The 17,128-nt window shown below is 65.1% G+C and overlaps 2 protein-coding genes across 3 annotated transcripts; one reads left to right on the top strand and one right to left on the bottom strand.

The window, feature by feature from the left end:
• Positions 1-342: 342 nt before the first annotated feature.
• On the bottom strand, positions 343-10,676 carry SNRNP70 (small nuclear ribonucleoprotein U1 subunit 70). Of its 2 annotated transcripts, none has more exons than XM_078849953.1 (10): positions 10,568-10,676; positions 9,234-9,393; positions 9,014-9,076; positions 8,405-8,459; positions 8,155-8,219; positions 7,972-8,034; positions 7,113-7,194; positions 3,503-3,604; positions 1,544-1,631; positions 343-1,204 (listed from the first exon to the last, which is right to left on the bottom strand). In XM_078849953.1, the coding sequence occupies exons 2-10, from the start codon at positions 9,378-9,380 to the stop codon at positions 553-555; spliced, it is 1,317 nt and encodes a 438-aa protein (XP_078706079.1). In that variant the 5' UTR covers positions 9,381-9,393; positions 10,568-10,676; the 3' UTR covers positions 343-552. The 2 variants fall into 2 exon arrangements, with proteins under 2 accessions (XP_078706079.1, XP_078706080.1); XM_078849954.1 differs by having other exon boundaries at positions 9,234-9,390; positions 10,568-10,671.
• Positions 10,677-14,490: 3,814 nt separating this feature from the next.
• On the top strand, positions 14,491-17,128 carry KCNA7 (potassium voltage-gated channel subfamily A member 7). Its single transcript, XM_078850376.1, has 2 exons — positions 14,491-15,066; positions 16,241-17,128. Exons 1-2 carry the CDS (start codon positions 14,491-14,493, stop codon positions 17,126-17,128), a joined length of 1,464 nt encoding a protein of 487 aa, XP_078706502.1.

The following is a 17,128-nucleotide window of genomic DNA, read 5'->3' as shown; positions in this document are numbered from 1 at the left end:
CCACCTGTGCCTGGGAACACGGCAGAGGCCGGGTCAGTCACAGGCGAGGGCGGCTCAGGCCCCCTTGGAGTATAACACCCGGGGGGGGCGGGGGGGGCAACGCTCCTGGGAGGCAGGGACCCGGGACAAAGCCTGATGGGGGGATCCCGAGCCGGGCTAGAGCCTATTTGGACCTGGACCCAGTTCTGGGGGCAACAATTCGAGGCTGCTCCTTGAGGGCAAAGTGTGGGGCTGGGGAGGGGTAGGCCTGCCCAGCCGCAGGGCTGACCCCCGGGGACTAGGGCCCGCTGCTCTGGCCATTCCCAGCCCAGCCCCCCCTTCAATGACAGCACCTCACGGCAGAACCATTAAAACCCCTTTATTGTGGTTAAACAAAAGCAGATGCAGCCACGCGGGGCTTTATACAGACGTGTGGAATTTTGGGGGGGAGGAGGGGGTCACGCTACAGAAACTGGGGGGACAAAAACTTACCCACCTAAAAAAAAAAAAAAAAGGGAAGTGGCCAGAGCGGCCTGGGGGCTGGCCCCCCGCCTGGGGGGCAGGGGAGCTCCCTCACTCCAGGGGCGGCTCCAGCAGGTACCCGTTCTCCGTGGACATGTAGCCGTCTCCGGACTGCATGGACTCCTGGTCCAGGAACATGTCCTGGCTGGTCTCCTCCAGCGGCTCGGCCATGCCGTTGTCCTGGCCGGCCCGTTCGTCCCGCTTCTCGGCCCCGCGCTCGCCCCGCTCGCCCCGCTCCCGCTTGTGCTCCCGGTCCCGGTCCCGCTCCCGCCGGCGCTCCCTGTCCCTCTCCCTGTCCCTGTCCTTGTCGCGGTCCCGGTGGCTGCGCCGGCGATCCCGCTCCCGCTCCTTGTCCCGCTCCCGCTCTCTGCCCTTGTCCTCGCCCTCCAGCTTCAGCTCCAGCCTGTCCGTGCCCAGCTCGCCCAGCGCCACCTCCTCAGCCTGGGCGTCCCCCCCCTCGGGCAGCTCCTCCTTCTTGTCACGCTCCCGGTCCCGGTCCCGCTTGCGCTCCCGGCTGCGGCTATGCCGCTTCCGCTCCCGCTCCTTGTCCTTGTCCTTGCTGCGCTCCCGGCTCCGCTTCCGCTCCTCCTTCTCCCGGCTGCGGGTGCGGCGCCGACGCTCCCTGGACCGGCTGCGCCGGCGTTCCCGCTCCTTGTCCCGCTCCCGGCTCCGGTCCCGCCGGTCCCGCTCCCGCTCCCGGTCCCTGCGGGGAGAGGGGGCCCTGAGCGTCACACGGCCTGCCCAGCGCACCCAGCCCCCGGGCCGTCCGGGCACCCCACCTCCGCAGGACCAGGGCTGGCCCCTCCGGCCAGCGGACGTACCCACAACCCTCCCACAATGCACTGGGCCACACACTCCCATAGCCAGCAGGGGGCACTGCAGAGACCCACAGCCCTCCACACTCCCATAACACACTGGGCCACCCCCGCCCCTTCCCCCACCTCCCTATAGCCAGCAGGCGAGTGCTGCAAACTCTCCTCTCCTCCTCCTCGGCAGGGGGTGTGGCTGAGGTCCCCCGGGGCACAGGCTGCCCCCCACTCACCGCTCGTCATATCTGGAGGTGTCGTCTCGGCCGGAGTGCCTGATGTTGACGTCTGCCCCGCCCCTCCGGGTGCCCCCCAGGCCACCACCTACAAAGAAAGCGAAGCTCTTCAGCCAACTCAACACCCGCCCTGGCTTCCCACCACTGGGGGGAACCTGTAGGCCTCAAACCAGTACGCTGACACCCCCATATGCAGCACTGCCCCGTACTTATGCTCGGTTGTGTACACCATCTGCCTTGTGAGGTTTCAAAGTCTCACTCTGCTGAACATTAAGATCCCGCTGGAGTGTAGGGGCTGTCGCTGGATGGGAAGTTACAAAGTTGGCTTGGTGTGTGTTACTGAAATAGGTTGTGAGGTTGGGAACACCCACAACCAGCCATTCAGGTACGACAGCGTGGACGGCCCGTGAAGGGGAATCCGCACTACTAAGGACTGTCACAGGATCCGTGTCCAGTGAAGACAAAAAGGAGGCTGCTTGACTCATGTCATAGCAAAACATCTTTCCAGAAAGCTGGAGGAACCTATAACAGAGGGGAAGTGACATCATCGTTTGTCCTCACTCCCCGGGCCGGATTCATGCAGGGGCTTCAGGGGCTGCAGCCCAGGGCCTCGGAGGGCCCCGCAGGTCCGCTGCTTCTTTTCATCCAGTCTGGCAAGTCCCCGCACCGCAGGCCGGACACTAGTCCCCGAGCCTCGGTGCCCCCCTTGGGCCTGGAGCTGTCAGCACCAGCTCGCTGATGTGCCCCTAGATGAGGGCATTCAGGGAATCTCTGCAGGCTGCCCCCACCCCCAGCGCCAGCTCTGCAGCTCCCACTGGCCAGACATGGGCTGGACATGCCAGCCACCTTGGGGAGCAGAGCAGCACAGAGCCAGGGCAGGAAGGGATCCTGCCTTAGCCCTGCTGCGCCGCCAACCAGAAGCCTGCACTCCAATCCCCTGCCCCAGTTCTGAGCCCACTCCAAACCTCCAGGGGCCCCACAAAATCTAATAGCCCTGGGCCCACAGGAGGCCAACAGGAGAGTTAATCTGGTCCTGCTCACACCTCAACACCTGGAAGAACATCTGGACAACAAAGACTTTGAAGGGAGGAGGTGGTCCCAGGCTGGAAAGGAGAATCCAGCTCTCCTATTAAGGAAATCTACCATCAGGGTGAGATACTGCTCCAGTCAAATCCTGTCTAGTTTATGGAACTCAGATTGGGGGGAGAAGGGGAGGGTGTGCGGCCCAGGGCACCGCTGGTGCTCCCAGACCACTGCTCCGGGGCAGTGCCCAGGACCAGCTGTCTGGGGCCGCATCAGCTGCTGCAGAAGTCACAGAGGTCCCAGAATCCATGACTTCCGTGAAAGACCTGCAGCCTTACTTATAATCACTTAAAATCTCTTTCTGTAGTTAATAAATCGGTTTTATATTTTACGGAGAACGGTGCACTGGGCTCGAAGTGCACATGCGAATCCGCTCAGTGTATAAAAGCTGGAGCACATCCTCTCCACCCTGGGGGACGGGTGGACTGGGTAAGACACTTACACTGGTCAGACTTCCGACCAGGGCAAGGCTCTGGGGTCCTAGGCTGGGGAGCTGGGGGGAATGGGCTGGAAGGAGCATCCCTGTAACTCAGCTGGGTGTGTCCCTGCCGGCGGGTGGCTGTGTGAATGCAGGACCTGGAGGGGTTTGCAGCTTGTCACAGCAGCACAGTGGGAGAGGGATCCCAGGCTGGAAAGACAGAGGGCTCAGCGGTACCCCAGTTCCAGGCTGCACCCTGAGGAACCTGTCACAGGCTGGATGGGGAGCTCCTGGTAGGGGGCGCTGAGGGACGTGCCAGATTCCCTCCAGGTTATGCCAGGGCGCCGCAGGCCTGACGTGGAGTCGCTCTCCCCTCTCTGCGTTCTGGCGGGGCGGGTGCAGGAAGTGAGGTGCAGGGCGGGGGCAGGGTGGGGTGGGGGGGGAGGGTCCTTACTCACCCAGCCTGCGGGGGCGCCAACCCTTGACTGTCCGGCCTCTCTCCACGTCCACCAGCACCCTCCTGCCGTCAATTTTCTTGCCATCTGCGTGCTTGTATGCCGCTGTAACAGATTGGGGTGTCCAGAAAGGCAGGGGAGGGGGGCGCGCCGCTGTTAGATACGGAGCTCACACACAAGCCCGCCCGCCCCCCACCGGACACACACAACTCCCCCCACCTGCCCCATGGCTCCCCAGAGCCGGCCGAGGGGCTGCCCCGCCCTGCCGTGGGGTAGCTTGCCCCGAGGTTCCCGCCCCCTCCATGCTGCCTAGACTTCAGCAGCTGGGTCCACACCAGAGCACAGGACGTCCCGACCCCACTGAGGCCGGAGACCCGCAAGCCACGGCTGCTGGGTTGAATGGAGCAGCCCCTCGCCCCCCCAGAGCTGCAAGGAAAGGAACGTTACCGACAAGTCAAATACCTGCGTTTGCCCGATGCCACGCTTGCTGCGTGAGACCCGGGCAGCCCCGTGGAGGGTAAACCCCTATGAGATGGGGGTACACCGCCCACCGCTGCTGCCTCCTCCCCCCGCCCCAGCCAGCCAGCTAACCCCGAATCCGCCATGCATCCCCCCAAAGCAGGAGGTATTACACCTACAGGAAGGAGGGAGAGGAATCTGTGTACAACCAGGGGTGGGACGCGCAAAGGTTTACAGTCTGGCACCCGGCTGGCACGCCCCCCGCCGCCCCCCCGCCAGTCACGCCCCTGCCGCCCCCCCCACCTGTCGTCACCAGAGGAACAGAGTACAGATCCCTACGTGGCGGCTACAGATAGCACCGAGGCAACGGGGGGGGAGGAGGGGGCGCTAGACGGGCACCGCTCACGAGAAGGAAATAAAAGCGTTTACCTGGAGAAACTACTTACAAAACATTTCAACTTAGCGCCTCAACTCAACGCATCAGGCTGCTAGCGTGGGCGCGAGAGGCCGGGCTCCGCCCCCGTGCCCCCGGTCGGGGCACTGGCATTTGGGGGGGGTGGCGTGGCTGCCAAGCGACACCTCGCTGCCTTACCTGTCTTGGCAGCGGCGTGGGTGCACCCCCCACGGGAGGTACGGTCCCCCTGGCCCCGCCCACCCTCCTGCCCCCCGCAGGAGCTGGGGCACTACGGCATTGAGGGGACACTTACCAGCCCCACAATAGCTCAGCTGGAGCCCCTGCCTGGCCTGCCGCCAGGCTGGGGGCCCGGGGCAGGATTCCTCCCCTGCCCCCTCATTGCCAGCTGGCTGGTCATGAGGGGACACAGCTGTCCGCTCAGCCAGAACCCCGAGGGGGCAGGTCAAAGCACCATAGCCACGGGTTCGGGCCCCCCAGACCACCTCCATCCAAGGTACTTGTGGGGAAACCCGGCCCCCCAAGAGCTCCCCGATGCCAACAGAGCATACCCCCCAGGGGAGAGGGAGATCCTGCGCTGCCCTGGCTAGAACGGGGCCTAGATGCTGCTCACTGGCCCAGTGCTCCTGAGTGGGCTGGGGTCCCGGTTCCGTCCCGGGGCCATGCCCGTCCGTGGTGCCGGTCCCGGCCAGGAGAGGCCGTGGCTTACCTGAGACCAACCTTATCATCACCTTTCTACCAAGCCACCCTAGACAGAACCTCTCCCCGTAACTGCTGACCCCCATCAGGGAGCGCCCCGGGGCTGACTGCTCCTGGGCCAGGGCTCAAAGGGACTCTCGATCCCTGAGATCGGCAGGGCTCTGTTCCCTTGACACCACCCATCACAGAGCCCCGACCTTCTGGTTGCCGGCCAACCAGGACCAAAGTTCAGCCTAGCCCTGCACCCTCCCCCGGGTCCAGAGGTCGGCAGCGTGGTTGCTGGGGACAGGACTTCAGGGCTCACGCAGGGAGATATTGTAGGTCCTACACAAACAGGGGCAGACCCATCCCCTTACATGGTCTGCTGCGGAGGGCTCAAGAGGGGCTGGAGCCGGGCTGGGTTTAGTGCCCTCGACGCCGCCTCTGGAAGCCAGTGGCCTGCGTGGCAGGGTGGGTTCTCCAAGCCCAGCCCGGCTCAGAGCCCACGGGTGGTTCTACGGGGCGGGCAGGCTCCACGCCCGGGAGCAAGCAACGCGGTTGAGAAGCCAGCAGTGTGATGTGACTAATGCTTCCCTGGGCTAGTGTCGCTGTGTACCGGCTGCCTGCGTGTCAATCCCTCGAGCCACGGGGCACCGGTCCGAGGCTCAGCCGAGACTGATGCCCCAACCGAGCCCCACACGTGGGCCACGGAGGGGCTGGCTGCACCGGGGGAAGCCAGAGGAGCTATTCTACTTCACCTCGCCAGCCTGGTGGGAAAGGCTAAAGGCAGGACTCGAATATTCCCCTCCCTGCTCAGACACGACTGGAAGCTCAGAGCATGGCACGGCACAGACCACCCCAGCCTGGGCAGCGAGATGCCCGAAGGGAGATGGGGTAGCTCGAGGTTTCCAGCAGAGAGCACCCTTGGCTGGAGAGGCGGAGCCACGATGGACTGACTGGGAGGGGATTATGATTTGCCTGGGTTGCGGTTTCTTTGGGGGATTAAGAGTCGGACAGACGCAGCCAGCGCTGCGAGCTCCCCCTCAACAGTGCCGGCACTGATGAGCGGGCGGGACCAAAACCCAGCCTGGGACATATTCGAGTCCTGCTTCATCAGCTGCGGGGAAGCAACCTACACAGGGGGATGTCTGGCCTGCCCTCCCCTAGCTACCTCCGGCGGGAATTCGGAGCCTGTGCCCTCCCCGTCCAGTCTCCGCCCGGCAAGAGAGCGGAAGCCGGACGAGAGAGCAAGCTTCTCCGGTCCCCACCCCCACCGGGAGCTGCTCTGACCACGCTAGGTGCCTACCGCTGCGGTGGCCTGGCTCGTGTATAGGTGTAGGGGTGCTGTGAATTCTTACCAACATACAAACCCTTATACCAACCATACACTGAGGTGTTGTATGGGGGGAGCATTAGCATCAGCTGCAAGCCAGCAGTGGCAATAGCCATCAGAAAGGTGGCTGCAGTGACAATAAGAACACAGAATTAATACACCCCTCCTCCCGACAGCATCGTTCACAACAGTCACTAGAGCCAAGACACACCTGCCCCCCCCACACGCTCGAGCCGGGCCGCTCCCCCAGCTTCGCCGCTTCTGGGCTCAGCCCTGGGGTGGGGGCGGCTCGTGAAGCTCAGTGGTTCGGAGTGGGGGGGGGGGACACAGCGCTGAGCGTAAGCACTGCCCGTCGGAGCACACGCACCCTCTCACTCACACGCCACGGCCAGCAGCACCCTGATTACATTAATCTGCAGTTATGGGAGGCAGGGAGGGAGGGGAACCCCCCTGTGGGGGTCATCTCAGCATTAACCCTCTGATGGCCAGCCCCCAGCCCCGCCTCCGTCGTTCATGTCGAGCTCCATGGGGGGGGGAGGGGGCGCCCCCCATGGCCGCACTTGCCCCCCAGGGAGCAGAGTAATGGAACCTGGGTTTGCACTGGCCCCGCGCCGGCCCTGTGCTCCGTTACTTACCTCCGGGAGCTCGAGGGCCGGGAACGGGATGGCATTGAGATGTAACACATGCGCTTTAGGGAGAGGCAAAGAGGCCCAGACCCGGGCGGTACTTACAGTGCATGTCTCGCTCGTGTTCATACTCTATGAAGGCGTAGCCGCGCGGCTTTCCGGAACGCTTGCTGTACACCATGTAGATCTGGGGGGGCGGGTGGCAGGTTAATGACCCAGACACGCCCCCCCCCCCACACCCACCCACACCGCTTAGCCCTCGCTTCAGTTTGACACAAGCCACTGCCCCACAGCACCTTTTGTTGTGTTGGTTAACTCCCTGCAGACCAGCAGGGGGCACTCATGCACCAATTGGGGGTAGCTGTGTCCCAACAGGGCACCACTAGGATAGGGAGAGTCAGGAACACCTTTCACCCATGTGACACCCCTCAAGGGCTCTGCCAAGCAGACCCTGGGGGGAACTTCCTGAGCCTAAACCCGGGGATCAGTTAGACCTGAGCATATGAACAAGCCCCACCAGCCTTGCAGCAAGGGGATTGGGGACCACCTCAGAGCAGCGGTTCACCTCTCCAGCTGCAGTCGATCCTTCACAGGAAGGGAAAACCCGGCCCACATCTGGCCAGTTGTGCCCGGGAGGGGATCCCCACCTGACCCCTGCAGGTGCCTGGCTGAAGCCCCCCAAGCATGAGAGTTCCTTATGGCCATGGTCTCACTGCAGAGCTGCCAGCAGTTAGGAGCCCGCCGAGGCTATGCAGGCACGGCCCAGGAAGGAAGGGAACAAACGTGGGGATTTGCAGACTCCCAGGTCAGAAGGGACCCCCCTCTGCCCCCAAGCCCAACCCCTACCCCAGCATTCCTCTGGGCTGGGAGCTCGCAAGGGATGGAGACCCCAACACTTCCCCAGGGTGAATCACCCGCCCTGGGAACAGCGTGGCCTTCTTTGTCCCCCAGAGCAGCCTCTTACCCGTTTGATGGGGCCATAGACCTCGAACTCTCTTCTGAGCTTGGATTCTGTTGTGTCGTAGTTCTGCAGGGTAGAGGACAGGCTGGTGAGACAGCTGCTCCTGGTGTCCAGGTGCGGGGGGGGGGCGGGGGGGAGAAGCGGGTGCCCCAGGAAGGGGCTCCCAGACAGCGGGAGGGAACTTACCACTCTAGCCACAAAGAGGGTTTTGAAGGCATCTCCCTGGGCGTTGGGGTCATTGTGTGGGTCCCCTGGATGGGGAGAAAACAGGGCTAGGCACGCAGAAACAGCAACTGCTGATGCCCCCAGCCCACGTTCACCCCCACCCCCCAGACGCCAAGTCACCCATGAGGGACGTTCCCAGCAGGTGGGAGTTAGATCAACCTCCCCCCGCCCCCCACAGTGATGGGAGCCGGAGCCCGACCCCGACACTCACACATCTTCAGCTCGTTCTCTACCTCCTGCTGCCTCCGCTCAATCTTCTCTCGTCTCTGTGGGAAGGAAAGGGAAGGGGTGACAGGCTCTGGACTCCTGGCAGTGACTCTCCAGAGAGGGACCCCAGGACAGGATTCGAGGGGGGCTCTTAGTCATTACCACCCCCGAGGCTCTCAAAGTGTTGCTGCACTCATGGCTTCGTCCTCACCACCTTCCACAGGGCTATTACCCCCAATTCACAGACGGGGACACCCAGCTACCCCCACCAAAGTTCACAAGGGAGTTAGTGAAAGAATTACCCGGGAGAGAACCCAGGAGTTCTGGCTGCCAACTCCTCCTACCCCACTCCCCTCCCAGAGCCGGGGAGAGAACCCAAGAGTCCTAGCTCCCAGCCCCATGATTCAACCACCAGACTATATGGGAGAAGGGATACCCAAGGGAGCAGAGAAGAGACTCTGGCAGCAGAGTGCCTCCCCAGCTCACCCCTTCACCGCACAGTCCAGAGCTGGACATCTTGGGGGAGCACGCAGACAAATGCCCCACCCTCTCACCCAGGTTGGCCATATCTCTGGAAGGGTGGGCTGACCCCCATGCTGGCAGAGAGCCATACCTTCCGCTCCATGCGCTCCTCGCGGGTCTCGGCACGGGTGGGCGGAGGGGCATCGCGTGGGTCCTGGGCGGGGGAGAGAAATGTGTTAGCAGGGCATCAAGCGGGTGGCACAGAGATGGGGGAAAGGGGGGAGCCTGGCGGCTTTGGAGCAGAGAAAAGAGGTGATGAGGCAAGCAGCTCCCCCCCGTCAGCGCTGCCCTGCTGGGGAGGCCGAGCTCACCTCAAACTCCCGGATGTATGGCGCGATGCCGCAGTAGGGCTGGTTGTGGTGTTTCTCATGAGGCAGCTTCTCCAGAGGGGGCAGGTAGGGGATGGGGTCTCGGGGGGCAAAGAGTGCCAGCAGGTTGGGGGGCAGGAACTGCGTCATCTTGGGAAATCTGCTAAAGGGAGGAGATGCCGGATCGTTAGATTCCACAACTAGCACATCCCCTCCCCCCAAAGTGTGTGGGGTCCCAACCCCCAAACTCGGCCAACTTAGGGGCCAGCTAAGCCCCTCCCTCCTCTTTTTGTGGGGTTCTGCTTCCCAGCAGCGCCCCCCACCTCATCTCCTCCATGGAAGCAGCCAGTTCCTGGGCAACCCATGTTCTTCTGCTGCTCCCCCCACCAGAGGGTTCCTCAGACCCCCGGCCCCATCACGTCCCTGGTCCATCCCCTACCATTACTTCTGGGCCCTGCACGACACACAGGACTCCTCCTCTCCTCCCCTCACATCCCCCACATCCTGCCCGTTGCTCCCCCCTCACCCCAATCCCACTCTCCTTCCTGAACCCCGCACCCCACCCCAATCCACCCTTCAATTCCTGCTCCCCCCAGTTAACTTCCCCCACTCACCCACCGTCTCCACTGCTCCCCCTGGACCTCCCACAGCCCACACACATGCCCCCTCTTCACCTAGAGCCTACTGCTGACCCCCCCAACCCGCGACCCTCGTCCCCAGCTGCCTGACTCCCCTCAGCTCCCCCCACTCACCCCCTCAGCCCTTCCCCACCCAAGCCCACCACTGCTCAGCGCTCAAGCCCCATGGCCATTGACTCTAGACTGCCGCCAACCCCAGCCCCACTGTCCCCAGCCCCACCGCCTGCTAGCCCCTCCCGCAAAGCTCCCCGCTACTCCCCCCAGCCAGTCACTTCCTGACCCCTCCCCCGCCACCCCCTGGGGCTGCCATGGACACTGCCTGGCTCCCCCCAATGTAACCCGGACCCCCCCATCCCCCAGGCCCCCCGCCGGCTGCCCCCCCGCGCCCCTGTGACCCCCCCGCCACAGCCGTCACCTCCCCCCACTGCTGAACCCCCAGGGCCCCCCCGCAGGCTGCCCCCCGGCGCCCCTGTGACCCCCCCCGCCACAGCCGTCACCTCCCCTCCCCCCACTGCTGAACCCCCAGGGCCCCCCCGCAGGCTGCCCCCCCGCGCCCCTGTGACCCCCCCCGCCACAGCCGTCACCTCCCCTCCCCCCACTGCTGAACCCCCAGGGCCCCCCCGCAGGCTGCCCCCCCGCGCCCGCCCAAGAGCCCCCGGAGCCCCAGGCCCGCGTGCCCCCCCCCGGCCCGCCTCTCACCGGCCGCGCCGCGCTCCGCTCCTCCCGCTACCGCCTGCTCGGGGCCTGCTCCCTGACCGCTCTGCGCATGCGGGCCGCGTCACCGCGTCCGGATCCAGGCGCCGCCGGGACTCACTCGAGGCGGCGGAAAGAGAAAACGAGGCCGAATGATTCCTCCGCCGCCGGCAGGAAAAGGAGTGCCCGAGCGCGGGGCAGGGGCAGACCATAATACTCGCCGCTGGGGGCGCTCCTGGCGCCATGGTGGAAACCCCCGACCTGCGTCATGGCAACCGGGCCCATGACCCCCGACCTGTCCCCTAGCAACCAGGCCCATGACCCCCAACCTGCCCCCTAGCAACCGGGCCCATGACCTCCGACCTGCCCCATAGCAACCGGGCCCATGACCTCCGACCTGCCCCATAGCAACCGGGCCCATGACCCCCGACCTGCCCCATAGCAACCGGGCCCATGACCCCCGACCTGCCCCCAAGCAACCGGACCCATGACCCCCGACCTGCCCCCTAGCAACCGGGCCCATGACCCCCGACCTGTCCTCTAGCAACCAGGCCCATGACCCCCAACCTGCCCCCTAGCAACCGGGCCCATGACCTCCGACCTGCCCCATAGCAACCGGGCCCATGACCCCCAACCTGCCCCCTAGCAACCGGGCCCATGACCTCCGACCTGCCCCATAGCAACCGGGCCCATGACCCCCGACATGCCCCCTAGCAACCGGGCCCATGACTCCCAACCTGCCCCACAGCAACCGGACCCATGACCCCCGACCTGCCCCCAAGCAACCGGACCCATGACCCCCGACCTGCCCCCTAGCAACCGGGCCCATGACCCCCGACCTGTCCTCTAGCAACCAGGCCCATGACCCCCGACCTGCCCCACAGCAACCGGGCCCATGACCCCTGACCTGCCCCCTAGCAACTGGGCCCATGACCTCCGACCTGCCCCATAGCAACCGGGCCCATGACCCCCGACCTGCCCCCTAGCAACTGGGCCCATGACCTTGACCTGCTCCATGGCAACCGGGCCCATGACTCCCGACCTGCCCCACAGCAACCGGACCCATGATCCCCGACCTGCCCCCTAGCAACCGGGCCCATGACCCCCAACCTGCCCACAGCAACCAGACCCATGACCCCCGACCTGCCCCATAGCAACCAGGCCCATGACCCCCGACTTGCGCCCTGGCAACTGGGCCCATGACCCCCAACCTGCCCCCTAGCAACCGGGCCCATGACCCCCAACCTGCCCACAGCAACCAGACCCATGACCCCCGACCTGCCCCATAGCAACCAGGCCCATGACCCCCGACTTGCGCCCTGGCAACTGGGCCCATGACCCCCAACCTGCCCCCTAGCAACTGGGCCCATGACCCCCAACCTGCCCCCTAGCAACCGGACCCATGACCTTGACCTGCGCCATGGCAACCGGGCCCATGACCCCTGACCTGCCCCTTAGCAACCGGACCCATGACCAACGACCTGAGCCACGGTAACCGGGCCTATGACCCCCGACCTCCCCCTAGCAACCGGACCCATGACCTTGACCTGCACCATGGCAACCAGGCCCACGACCCCCGACCTGCCCCATAGCAACCAGGCCCATGAACTTGACCTATGGCACAGCAGCCGGGCCCATGACCCCAACTTGCCTCACAGCAACCGGGCCGTGACCTCTGACCTGCGCCATAACCGTCCGAAAATGGGGAAGGCAGACCATAATACTCACCCTCAGTGGTAGGCCTGGAGCCATGCTGATGATCCAGATGTTCTCCATAGCAACCAGGGATATGTCCCCATCCCGCGCCATTACAGCTGGGGTAACGACCCGGGCCCAGCTGGGCTTGGGATACAGCCTCCTCCGCCCCTAGGGCAGGGCGCCATACGCCCGAGGCCTGGTACTGCAGGGTCACGGGGGGTCCATACACCCCTGTACACCCCCGGCCTGGCACTGCAGGGTCACAGGGGGGTCCATAAACCCCCATTTGCCCCAGGCCTGGCACTGCAGGTTCATGGGGTGTCCATAAGCCCCCGGCCTGGCACTGCAGGGTCACGGGGGGTCCATACACCCCTGTACGCCCCAGGCCTGGCACTGCGGGTTCATGGGGGGTCCATACGCCCCCAGCCTGGCACTGCAGGGTCACAGGGGGTCCATACCCCCCCATATGCCACAGGCCTGCCACTGCAGGGTCACGGGGGGTCCATACACCCCTGTACGCCCCCGGCCTGGCACTGCAGGGTCACAGGGGACCCTGTACACCCCAGGCCTGCCACCGTAGATGGCTCTGGAGCAGAGATGCCCACAGAGGAGCAGCAGATGGCGCTGGTAGGCTGTGTGAGGGGCACAGACACCCCTGGACAGAAACCCAACAGGACTAGAAGGACCAGGGATGGGAGTATGGGGAGATGAGGGATGTTGGGCATGTTAGAGCAGGACTCCTGGGTTCTCTCCTCAGGGAGCGGAGGGGTGTCGAGTGGTTGGAGCGGGGGGGCTTGGAGCCAGGACTCCTGGGTTCTCTCCCCAGCTCTGGGAGGGGAGTGGGGTCTAATGTTTAGAGCATGGTGTGTTGCATACACACAGGGAAGCTGGCACAATCCCTATAGTTCAAGTAAGGGCAGAAGCCACCCCACTAATTAATAAATTAATTAACTCTGTTTATCACACCCCCACACTCTCCAGGCAGATTAACACCATCATTCCTGGGCACTTATGTCATACCTATTAACAGATTACTTTCTTATTACAACAGTTATCTCTTGATCCTTAACGCTTTGTTACTTGGGTGTGATTACCACTCTCCTCCCAACATTAGATTAATTAACCCCATCTCGGTTAACGAGCTTCCATTAGAATCCAGGAACAGGAGGTCCAGAGAGGGACGCCCCAAAGGGAAGCGCTCATCCCCTTGGGCATTCGCATTTCAGTTTTATGCATGTCAATTATTCTTTGCATTTTACAGATGGTGGGAATAGAACCCAGGAGTCCTGGCTTCCAGCCCCACCCTGCTCTAACCACTAGACCCCTCTCCCCTCTCAGAGCCAGAGATAAAACCCAGGAGTCCTGGCTCCCAGCCCCCCACTGCTCTGAGCGGGGAGTGGGGGTCTAGTGGTAATTCTAACCACTAGACCCCACTCCCCTCTCAGAGCTGGGAATAGAACCCAGGAGTCCTGGCTCCCACCCCCCGCCTCCATATCATCCCTGGGAGCTCTCTGCCCCTGTTATTTTTAGTGCCCTCAGAGCCGAAGGGGCAGCGGGTGGGGGCGGGCACTGGGGTTTGGCACAGGGGCACTGGAAGTCAGAGCTGTCCTGAGAACATGACACCTCTCCGGGCTGGGAACGTGTTTACAGCCAGAGATCCTGGCCCTTGGCCTCAGGGACGGACGGACACACAGATCCGGGGCTCGGAAGGAGTGGGGGGGCCAGAGGGGCGAAGAGAGGAGAAGAAGAGGGGCGCAGGGAATTGTCAGGGCAGAAGAGAGGAGCGGGAAAGGCTGAGATCAGAAGAGTGTGTATGTGGCGGGGGGGAGATGGTGTGAATGTGGGAACGAATCGAGGCCGGAGGAGGAGGGGGACACAGGCTGAGTGCGGGAAGGGGGGAGCGAATCGGGGCCGGAGTGGGAGGGGGTACGGGCTGAGGGTGGGAAGGGGGGAGCGAATCGAGTCCGGAGGGGGTACGGGCTGAGCGTGGGAAGGGGGGAGTGAATTGGTGCCGGAGGAGGAGGGAGACACAGGCTGAGTGCGGGAAGAGGGGAGCGAATCGGGGCCAGAGGAGGAGGGGGTCGGGCTGAGTGCAGGAATGGGAGGAGGGAACACGGTGTGAGGGAGGGAACAAATCAGCGGAGGGTGGTGAGCGAGGCAGGGGCACCCGCGGAGGGGAACCCCCCGTCCCGGCCCATGGCCACCGACGCCGGGCCCTGACCTCCCCCGCCATGGAGAAGCCAGCGCTGCCAGCGGGGGGACCCGCCGAGGTGCCCGGCCCCTTTGTCCCGTGCCTGCGCCGGGACTGCTGCGAGCGGGTGGTGATCAACGTGGCGGGGCTGCGGTTCGAGACCCAGGCCAGGACCCTGCTCCGGTTCCCCAACACCCTGCTGGGCGACCCACGGCGCCGGCTCCGCTACTATGACCCGCTGCGGGGCGAGTTCTTCTTCGACCGCAGCCGGCCCTGCTTCGACTCCATCCTCTACTACTACCAGTCGGGCGGGCGGCTGCGGCGCCCCCCCAACGTGCCTCTCGACATCTTCCTGGAGGAGCTGAAATTCTACCAGCTGGGCGAGGAGGCGCTCAGCAAGTTCCGGGAGGACGAGGGCTTCGTCAAGGAGCAGCCGCGCCCGCTGCCCGGGCCCGAGTTCCTCAAGCAGGTCTGGCTGCTCTTCGAGCACCCGGAGAGCTCGCAGGCCGCCCGCATCATCGCCATCATCTCCGTGCTGGTCATCCTCATCTCCATCGTCATCTTCTGCCTCGAGACGCTGCCCGAGTTCCGGGACGAGCGGGACATGTCGCTGCCGGTGAGCGAGGGGGCCGGCGGGCCCGGCCCTGCGGCTCCGGCGTCCTGCCGAGCGCCCGCTGCCCGCCCTGCCCTGCGCCCGCTGCCCTGCGCCCGCCGCCCGCCCTGCCCTGCGCCCGCTGCCCTGCGCCCGCTGCCCTGCGCCCGCCGCCCGCCCTGCCCTGCGCCCGCTGCCCTGCGCCCGCCGCCCTGCGCCCGCCGCCTGCCCTGCCCTGCGCCCGCTGCCCTGCGCCCGCTGCCCGCTGCCCGCCCTGCCCTGCCCTGCGCCCGCTGCCCTGCGCCCGCTGCCCGCCCTGCGCCCACTGCCCTGAGCCCACTGCCCACCCTGCCCTGCGCCCGCTGCCCTGCGCCCACTGCCCACCCTGCCCTGCGCCCGCTGCCCGCCCTGCCCTGTGCCCGCTGCCCTGCGCCCGCTGCCCGCCCTGCCCTGCGCCCGCTGCCCTGCGCCCGCTGCCCGCCCTGCCCTGCGCCCGCTGCCCTGCGCCCGCCGCCCACCCTGCCCTGTGCCCGCTGCCCGCCCTGCCCTGCGCCCGCTGCCCTGCGCCCGCTGCCCGCCCTGCCCTGCGCCCGCTGCCCTGCGCCCGCTGCCCGCCCTGCCCTGCGCCCGCTGCCCACCCTGCGTTCCCTCCACCCCGCCACCCGCCTCATCCCAACATCCCCTCTGCCTGGAGATCCTGTTCGAGTTCTGGGACAAGAGGGACATCTCGCTGCCAGTGAGTGGAAAGGGGAGACCCCTAAAACTCCAGCATCCCCTGCACCACCACCCCCTTCCCAGAGCTGGGAGAGAACCCAGGAGTCCTGGCTGCTTGCGGGGGGCCTCGTTCCTGGCAGGCTGAGTCAGGGATGGTGCTGACTGGCCTGGCTGTGTGGGTCCTGCCTAGGAGCAGCCTGCAGATTAACGGCACTGTGAAGAGCCGACTACCCAACACCTCCCCCCCTCCCACCCCCTGGGCTGGGTGACCTCCCTCCCCTCGCTCCCAGGCTGCTGGCTCCTGGCGGGGACCAATAATTGATGTAAATTTGCAGATGCTGCTGGGCGGGGTGGGGGAATTCCCTGCAGGGGAGCAGGGGTAACCTGGGCTGCATCCCACCCCCTCGCTCTACCCCCTCGGGCCAGGCTGCCTCCCCAGCTGGGTTTCCCCCTGACCCCTTCCTCCACCACGTGTCCCCGCCAGGTCCCCCATCACCGGGCCAACAGCAGCCATATGCACACCCCCAAGAGCCAGATGGACGACCCCTTCTTCATCGTAGAGACCATCTGCATCTGCTGGTTCTCCTTCGAGCTGGTGGTGAGGTTCCTGGCCAGCCCCAGCAAGCCGGCCTTCTTCAAGGACATCATGAACATGATTGACTTTGTGGCGATCATCCCCTACTTCGTGGCGCTGGGCACGGAGTTCGCCCGGCAGCGGGGGGTGGGCCAGCCGGCCATGTCGCTGGCCATCCTCCGTGTCATCCGGCTGGTCAGAGTCTTCCGCATCTTCAAGCTCTCGCGACACTCCAAGGGGCTGCAGATCCTGGGCCAGACGCTGAAGGCCAGCATGCGGGAGCTGGGCTTGCTCATCTTCTTCCTCTTCATCGGTGTCATCCTCTTCTCCAGCGCTGTCTACTTCGCCGAGGCTGACCATGCCGAGACCAACTTCACCAGCATCCCCGAGGCCTTCTGGTGGGCCGTGGTCACCATGACCACAGTGGGCTACGGGGACATGTCTCCCGTGACAGTGGGTGGGAAGATCGTGGGCTCGCTGTGCGCCATCGCCGGGGTCCTCACCATCTCCCTCCCGGTGCCTGTCATCGTCTCCAACTTCTCCTACTTCTACCACCGGGAGACAGAAGGCGAGGAGCAGGGCCAGTACACTCATGTGACCGGCTGCCCTGGCCACCCACCCTCTCCCACGCCGCCCGCCCGCCGGAAGAAGGCCTGCGGCAAGGAGATGTACTGTGGAGATGGGGCCCTGGCGCTGCCCAGCTGCCGGCTCCTGGACGGGATGGTGGCCTCTGCCAGCAGCCAGCCAGTCCTGTTGGAGCCCCAGCAACCCAACTGGGGCCTGGTGACCCAGGTGTGA

This window comes from Lepidochelys kempii, chromosome 23 (genome assembly GCF_965140285.1).
Source record: "Lepidochelys kempii isolate rLepKem1 chromosome 23, rLepKem1.hap1, whole genome shotgun sequence".
Taxonomy (NCBI): domain Eukaryota; kingdom Metazoa; phylum Chordata; order Testudines; family Cheloniidae; genus Lepidochelys; species Lepidochelys kempii.
This window is presented reverse-complemented; position numbering and strand designations above follow the sequence as displayed.